Source organism: Vespa crabro, chromosome 4 (assembly GCF_910589235.1).
Source record: "Vespa crabro chromosome 4, iyVesCrab1.2, whole genome shotgun sequence".
Classification (NCBI taxonomy): domain Eukaryota; kingdom Metazoa; phylum Arthropoda; class Insecta; order Hymenoptera; family Vespidae; genus Vespa; species Vespa crabro.
Window position 1 is genome coordinate 5,680,007 of NC_060958.1, and position 9,240 is coordinate 5,689,246.

The window sequence follows — 9,240 nt, forward strand, 5'->3', positions numbered from 1 at the left end:
TTCTTACCGTTCTCTCTCTCATCCCAATAATACATACATACATAAACATACATAAATAGAAACCGATTCAAATTCATTAATTTTATTGGTATTCAAGAGAAAAATGATAATTAATTATCATTTCATCGATTTTTATAATTATTTTCAGTGTTCTTACACGAATATCGTTTGAAGTATGTATCCATAAAAGTAGACAGTGTCACGTGACCATTGCGTAATAAGAGAGTAGCCAATCAGGTAACGATCGCCATGACACCTTTTTCATTTTTCTAGCGTCAGCAGCGTAGGGAGGTTTGAATTGCAATGGAGGAACAGCTAATTAATATTTTTCATATTATAATGATTAATTTTGCACTTTTTTCATATAAATTATGCGATGGTCATGTAAGTAACAACAGATATATATATATATATATATATATATATATATATATATATATAATCATTTTTCTTTTGCATGATATTAATACTTTCGTAATTGAATCGATCGTGATTTATAATAATTACATATATATTGTACGTATAAATCATTTCGCATATTACTGTTTTGAATAATGTATGAGTATTACCGATCATCTTTATGAAATCGAAACGTAAACAAGTCTAATATGATCGTAAATTTAAACAGTGATTCGAGCTACTTTTATCATTTCAGTATGTAATTAATTCGTGTTAACAGATTAATGGAGTAAACGCGAAGACGTTAGAATAATATTTTTTTTTCATAACTTATTTCAATTATATGGGTCTCCATAAGCAGCAACCTCCACGTGGTGAGACCCGGGCACTCGGTATTGTTTACGTAAAATAATATGTATAATATTATCTGTATAAGTGTCTAACGTAAGCACTAGCGAGCTAATGGCTGCATTTAGATTCTTTTTTTTTTCTTATTATTATTTATTTTTCTTTTTTTTTTTTGAATGATTCAGACTTCTTAAAATGTAAATGAAAAAAATTTGTAATATATTTTATCGTTATATTATTATCAACATTTTAGCATAGATCCAGCGTCGATAAAGTAGAGAACTACTATCGGAAGAGGGCTCTAGTGAATCGAACGAATTCGCCCTTTAAGAGAGCCATCTTATTTGCCATCGTAATTCGCCACATTCTCACACAAAGTTCTCATTGAAATAATTTCTATTTTCTATATTTCTTTTCAGAACACTTATTACAGAATTTAAAATAATAATAATAATAATAATAATAATAATAATAATAATAATAATAATAATAATAATAATAGTAATAATAATAATAATAATAATAATAATAATAGTAGATACGTGTCGGAAAGATTGAACAATGAAAATCTATTATATATTACGATTAATAACATTATTTGGTTAGAAGTTTATTTTCAGATGGGACCACGATACTAGAGAACAAAAGAAGAAGAAGAAAAAGGAAAGAAAGATCATCGTCCGATGAAGAAGAAAAGTAAGCATGGAGGATGTCCTCCTCAAGGTTACAGGGTAAAATCGCATCGAGGCGTGGTTGAGTCGCTAGAAATGTCACTAGGACGTGAAGTCACCATACATTTAGGTATCATGCTGCCCGTTCGCAGGAGCAGGTGCTTTTCTCTACAGGTGTTCAGTCGATCGTAGACGCGCGCAGTGTTGTTGTGCGTTGCGCTCTTCCTCTTTGGAAGAAAATTTGGTGTTTGCGTTAATTTCGTTAGTTAAAAACAGCTCGTCGTGAATTTACCCTTTTAGTGATATTGATATTTATTTTTTAACTAACAACTTAGAGAGAGAGAGAGAGAGAGAGAGAGAGAGAGAGAGAGAGAGAGAGAGAGAGAGAGAGAAAGAGAGAGAGATAAATAGATAGATAGATAAATAGATAGATAGATAGATAGATAGATAGATAGATAGATAGATAGATAGATAGATAGAGAGAGAGAGAGAGAGAGAGAGAGAGAGAGAAAGAGAGAGAGAGAGAAAGAGAGAGAGAGAGAGAGAGCGAGAGGAGAAAGAGAGAGAAAGAGAGAGGACTATCTCCAATAGATAGATAGATAGAAAGAGAAGGTATATAGGAAGGTAGAACGGAGGTAAAACTCCGCGCACAGTAGCGTCGAAATCGAAATAACGCGATAATGAAGCGATCGAGGCGCGACGACGTGGCCGATTTGGTCTATCGAGAAAGTTGTGATCGTCGATGGTGAATCTTAACTCCTCCTTCGTCGAGAGGAGGACGAATTTACGTAACGAAGCGAACGGAAGAGGAGAGTTCAAAGAGGAGGAGGGCACCATGTATCGTGGCTGGATATTATGCTAATCGCGTTACGGTCAGAATGCGGGAGGAAGAACTCGAGTTATCGCTCAAGGTAAACGAAACAAATGTAATTTTTGTTTTGTTTTTTATCTTCTTTTATACACATATATATCTATATATAACTTCGTTAATTTGTGCATTAAAATGTATGCGTATACGTATATGTCTATCTGTTTATCTGTCTGTTCGTCTGTAATTATCTTCATAAAACAGGAAAGAGAGGTGGATGGCATCTAAACAGGCCGGGAAAGCGTGTGTTCACCTTAAAGAAAAACGAACGTGCCTCAAAATTGTCTCCTTTCGTTTCATACCGGTTACATGTGTTCATCCGGCTAAGACGTTCAACGTGGTAATCATAAGAGCGTGTCTATTTCAATTTACCGAGTATTAGCATCAGATTATGCTCATTATTGTTTCTTTTTTCTTTTTTTTTCTTTCTTTTTTTTTTTTTATTCTATTTTATTTCATTTATTTACTTTTTCCTTGTCGTTTCATTTCGTTTCTTCCTTGTTTTTTTTTCTCTTTTCCTTTTTCTCCTTACCTTCGAAAATATATTGATTTTATTCATAACAATGTTATAAGATAATTTTTAATATAGTCATAAAACTTTTATTATATATTATATTGTTAGAATTCTCTTGAGGATTCTAACGTGTCTCTCTATCCTGAAATAAAGCTTTGATAAGTTGTTGAACGTGCTTGGCGATCGTAGAACCGTGACTTGAAAAAACTCGTTGACTTCGTTTCTCCAAGAATCTCGTTCTTTTCCATTTCTTTTTTTTTTTTCTTCTTTTTTCCACAACGATATCCTTTAGGTTCGTGCGGAAATATGTGCGGTCTCTAATCGAAAGGGACGACGACGACGACGACGACGACGACAACGACAAGGTACAGTGGAGTTTCAAGGGCAAGGTTTCGAACGTGCGAGGGATAGTTAATGAGTGAGACTCGCGTAAGCCAGAGTTTTTCTTATCGCCGCACGCTCTGTTAAAACATAGCTAACGTGTTTCGAGTATTTCCATGAAACAGATAATATCAGGAATATATTTTATTTCTTTAAATGTATAATTTGTTTTTTTTCTTTTTTTTTTTCTTTTCTTTTTCTTCGATTTGTCAAAAATTCGGGAGATTTTTCATACGTTCGTACGAAACGAATTTGAATTCTTATGCTAACGAATGAATTTATTTCTTTGCATTTGAATACTTATGCTGAACGAAAGAATTTATTCGTGTTATTTCGTAATAAGGAATTAAACTAGCTGCGCGTTAGAATAATTTCAAATATAGAGAAAATATTTTTATGTGTGTATATATATTATATATATATATATATATATATATATATATATATATATATATGATTTCTTTTCTTATTGAAAAAAAAATAAAAAAATTTTTTTTTTGTTTTATTTCTTTTATTATCTTCATACGAATTATTATACTCGAAAGTAATACTCGTGATGACACACTATTGATTTATAATACCGCTATGAAAAGTAGTCATCGATAAGTGGTAGAAAGTTGTCCATCGTATAAAATCGAAACGTACTTTAAATGTATCGTAAAGAAGTGAACAAATTTTTTACTTGTGTTTGAATGATCGATCTTCGAGAACTAACAAGTATCTACTTTGAAGTTATTGCACATACCTACATCGAGTTAACAAAGTGGAATACTAAAAGGATCGATTTCTTTCGATTTCTCGAAATCACTCGATCTCTCGAGAATAAAAGAAACAAGATGCTGCCTTTTATTTTTCCACTCCTTCCTAGGTACACCTACTTTGACGTATATATTCTACATTGAGCTTACAAGGTGGGAAAACTAAAAGGATCGATTTCTTTCGATTTCTCGATATCACTCGATCTCTCGATCTCTCGAGAATTAGAGAAATGAGAAGGTGCCTTTTATTTTTCATTATTTGCCGATTATTATCTCGTTTCGTAGTAATTTGCTTTCACGTACGTTAGAACAGCTGGTTTATTCTAATGCGTTTTTTAAAGTTGCAAATTTTCTTTTTCTTTTTTTTTTTTTTTTTTTAATTCAATATTATATTCGCGTGTATATTTAAATAAGTTTATTTTACATGAAAAGTTTCACATATTCGTTGTAGTCTCACAAGCGTAATTCACAAAGTCGTTAGTTCGTTAGTTCGTTAGTTCATTCACGGAATTCTATTTGAGATTAAAGTACATGAGTCTGTGTTCGTGTATGCGTGTAAATGAGTGTGAGTGTGAAAGTGTCCTATGAGATGAACCGTTAGACTCAGGTCTTTTGATCGCGTTAACGATGCGACTCCTATCGCCTAACAATCATGTTTTATTTTTTTTGCTTTTTTTTTTAATTATTTTCAAACTTCTTTTTTTCCTCTTTCGATTCTTTTTAAAATCTTTTTCTTTCTTTCTTTTTTTTTCTTTTTTTCTTTTTTTATTTCATTTGAAATTGATGATAGCTCGTTAGTTAAGCTAACTAAATTGTGTGTAATTAAGAACTTGAACGAGCGATAAGATTGTAAGTGATGGCCTTTAGGTTCGCTTTTAATTAGATTCTTTCGTTTCTCGAGGGAATCGATCGAGATTTCAAGTGGGGTGAACGCTCTCGTTTCTGGTGGTTAGAACGACGTTAGGATGATTCATTGTCCCTTTATAACATATAAGTGTATGTATGTATATACGCGCGCCCGCGTGTGTGTATGTGTGTGCGTACGTTTGGATATATGCGTGTAAAATGTCGATAGGAGAATGACCAAGTGAATTTTCCACTCGGCGTTAAATCGTGCACCATCATTTCTTTCTCTAACAATTAAACGTTTCCGCAGGTGGTGATAGTTGGTAATGGCGCTGTGGGAAAATCGTCAATGATTCAGAGGTTTTGCAAGGGTACTTACACGAGGGATTATAAGAAGACTATTGGCGTTGATTTTCTCGAGCGAGAAATAGAGTAAGACATTTATATATTTCTTCTTCTTCTTCTTCTTCTTCTTATTTCTTCTTCTTATTTTTTCTTCTTCTTATTTCTTCTTCTTTTTATTTCTTCTTCTTTTTTATTTTTTAAGATCATCGTACTTCAAGCGTGTTCACAAACAAAAATATTTTCTTCTTCTATTTCTTTCTTTTTTTTTTGCAATAAACATTTTTATGATCGTCAGAGTATATTTTTAGAATTATATTGATAAGCGTGATTATGAAAAAGGTCTTGGTTTTTTTTTTCTTTTTGCAATAAACATTTTATTTTTGCAATGAATAATGTATTTTTGAAATTACGCATTGATAAGTGTGATTACAGAAAAAGATTTTGTTTGTTTTTTTCTTTTTTTATTTTTTTGTAATAAAATTTTCGTTAAACGATCGTTAAGTAAAACGATCGTTAGAATGTATTTTTGTAGAATAAGATTGATAAGTTTATAGAAAAAGATTATAGAAAAAGATTTTGTTTTTATTGCTTATTTTTTTTTCTTCCTTTTTTCCTTTTAGAATAAACATCTTCGCGATTGTTAGAACATATATTCCTGTAATCGTACCGATTCGATCTATGATAATAACCATTCTTTTTTTTTTGTTAAACAAAACGCTAACAAACTTTGTCGTTTTCTTTTATTCGTAGGGTAGATGGCGAAGACGTGAGATTGATGCTATGGGACACCGCGGGTCAGGAAGAGTTCGACGCCATAACGGCGGCTTATTATCGCGGTGCACACGCTTGCGTACTTGCTTATTCTGCTACAGATAGAAATTCTTTCGATGCTATTCCTTCATGGAAATTAAAGGTACGTAAGTAGGTAATGTGATCAAGCGCGATAAAGATTAAAAAAAAAAGGAAAGAAAAAAATAAGAAAAAAAAATTAATAAAATGTCGTCTCTTCATTCTTATTTTTTTTTTTTAAATCACGAAAATCACGTACGGACAGATATGAGTTGTTACAATGTTAGGGCATTGGAAGAAAAAAAAAAGAGAAAAAAGAGATCTCGTATGTACATTACATACGAAGAATATGATTATGCGCGCGAATATGTATGTATGTATGTATATCAAAGAGAAGGATGTAGATAATCGCGTTCACGAGAACGAAGCTCGCGTTAGCTTGGACGCTTTAATGCGAATCGACGAGACAGATACGCGTGTTCTCCATCCTTTCTATCTCCTTTCTCGGGGACGGATTGTGGTAGAGGATACGCGTAACCGTTATCGTTTCAGTAACGAAGCCTTTGCTTCGTTTTACACCGAATTATCTGACGTTGTATGCCCCGTAGGCACTGCACCATAATACACACGAACAATATTTTTTCTTCTTCTTCTTCTTCCTTTTTTTCTTCTTACTTATTTTTTTCTTTTTCTTATTTTTTCTTCTTTTTTTTTTCATCATACACCGTTATAACGAGGACGAGGTATCCAAGCTGAGTCATTTATTAGGCTATTAATCAAAAGAAAAAAAGAAGAGGAACAAGAAGAAATAAAAAGAGAAAAAAAATAATTTTGGGATAAAGTTGTATACTTTAAATCGATATGGCGATATTATACGTCTGTCTCATTTGTATAATATTTTTTATATCTATATAATAATTTTTCGTTCTTTATTTATTTTTTTATCTATTTATTTATTTTTTTTTCTCCTTTTCTTTTCTCCCATTTATCCAGGTAGAAAATGAATGCGGCGAAATACCGACGGTACTCGTACAGAACAAGATGGATTTAGTCGATCAATGCGTCATCGGTCTGTAAGTGAAAGAAAGATCAAAATTTATATTCTATTTTCTTAATTTTTCTTCTTTCGCTGCTCCCTCCCCCGCCACCGTCCGTCCGCTTCCTATTATTTGAGTGCGTGTTTGTTCTTTCGAATAATAATATTGCATTTTGTTTATTTCGATATGCAAAATTTCTCTTTAGTCCGCCTGCTTTGTTTGTCTGTTCTTTTTCTATTTGAAATACAATAACAAATATAACAAATAAATTTGAAATACAATCGTGTATTTATATCTGTATATATGTGTATATAACGTGTATTTATATATGTGTATACATATATATATATATATATATATATATATATATATATATATATTTATACATATATTGCATGATCATCTGCAAAAGCAAGGCATCGTTTCAGGGACGAAGCTGAGAGGCTTGGTCGTGTTCTTGGATGTAAACTCTTGCGAACATCCGTAAAGGAAGACGTCGGTGTTATGAGCGTATTCCGACATTTAGCATCACGATGTTTACATGAGATGCGTAGGAATGATAACGATTATCAGGACGATTTAAGGTTGTATTCTACTGGACCGAGATCTCCTTCTGTAATAAGTGAGTAAATCTTTTTTTTTTTTTTTATAAATTCTTGATAAGTAAGATTGAAACTTTATTAATGAAAATGTTTCAATAAATTTTATCAATGAAAATGTTTCAATGTATCAATGAAAATACATATTTGTTTCTTCAAATGAAACGACATATTTGATAATAAATATTATTTATATTTTGTTTTTTTGTTCTTTTTGTTTTCTTTTTCATGTTCGTAGGTGCCTTTAGTCCAAACGGATCAACGTGTTGTCGTAATAGCGGAAACGGAACGATTGTTTTAAGGTCAGGAGGTAAAACGAGGAATCACAAAAAAAAGAATTTCGTAAAGAGCGCCTGTAGACTACTCTAATCAAAGAAATATTAATCTAGTAAAACACCTACAAGTTGATCGATTTAGAGTGGCAATGTGCAACATAATGTTAATATGTAACTTATAGATTATGCCTGAGTGTTTGTAGTACCATCTCCTCTCTGTCTTTATTTTTTAAAGAAAAATTCCGTCCAGGGCGAGTTACAGGAAGATTTTGATGTGCGTGTGAGCGTGCGAGTGCGTGTGCGTGTGCGTTCGTGCGTGCATGTATGTATGTGTAAACGCTCGTACAAAAAAAAAACAAAAAATAGAGAGAGAGAGAGAAAGTTAGAAAAAGAATATATATATGATGAAAATTTAATAGTGCAAGACAATGTATGGTACGAACGTATTTGTAAATAATTTTTAATTTGCATATGAAAAAACGAGCTCGTAGATGTATATTGTCGATGCATTGATAGCAATTAATCATTAATTAATATCTATCGAAATCAATGATTTTTTTACGTATGATTAATATAATTAATTTCTTTTTAATACCAATGGGTTAATAGTTTACATCGAAACATATCGAGATGATATAAATTCAGGTAAAATAGTTAGATATACGTATGAATGATTATAGAGCGAATATTTATTGCCGTTTTATAAATCGAATATTATATTTATATATTCAATTCCTTTTGAACAATTTTTTCTTTTTTCTTTTTAATTCTGAAAACCTTTCGAATTGAATTACATATTTTTATTATTATTATTATTATATATGTATTTAACACGTTTTGTATATATATTTTTACCATTTTTTTTGCAGCGAAATTTCGACATTATATACTTTTTTGTTAATATTGTCGAGCGAACGTTTAGAATAGACCAAAACTAAATATATATTGCAGACACCTATTTATGTATATGTATATATATATATATATATATATATATATATATATATATAGCCCGTATAAGGGAATATTATTTGTTTGACGAGTCGAAATGTTAAACTTTATGATAAGTATTTGTTAATGTATGGGAGCAGGAAAAAAATAAATTGAGTCGGCTATTTTTAGCTGGTATTTTTTTCTCTTTTTCTTTTTATTTATTTGCATGAAGCATGTTTGTAATTTAGTCCAACAACGACGAGAAGAATGTTTCGATTCGAACAAGTCGAAAGTAAAAGAAAATTCAAGCTGGAAAATGATCTCATTTAGTAACCATTTATCTAATATATACAAATTTCTCTGATTAATATTTAAATCCATTCATTGACGTATATACATATAAACAAACATAGGTAATTTAGTCCATTAACACAATCCTAAGGTATCATAAAATATATTTAAACTCAACCATTAATC

The 9,240-nt window shown here is 31.3% G+C and overlaps 1 protein-coding gene across 2 annotated transcripts; it reads left to right on the forward strand.

Moving 5' to 3' along the window:
* The first annotated feature begins 763 nt into the window (after positions 1-763).
* On the forward strand, positions 764-8,958 carry LOC124423592 (ras-related protein Rab-23). Of its 2 annotated transcripts, none has more exons than XM_046961484.1 (6): positions 764-1,443; positions 5,096-5,217; positions 5,881-6,043; positions 6,913-6,992; positions 7,385-7,578; positions 7,794-8,958. In XM_046961484.1, the coding sequence occupies exons 2-6, from the start codon at positions 5,135-5,137 to the stop codon at positions 7,922-7,924; spliced, it is 651 nt and encodes a 216-aa protein (XP_046817440.1). In that variant the 5' UTR covers positions 764-1,443; positions 5,096-5,134; the 3' UTR covers positions 7,925-8,958. The 2 variants fall into 2 exon arrangements, with proteins under 2 accessions (XP_046817440.1, XP_046817439.1); XM_046961483.1 differs by lacking the exon at positions 764-1,443 and adding an exon at positions 1,911-2,329.
* The last annotated feature ends 282 nt before the right edge of the window (positions 8,959-9,240 follow it).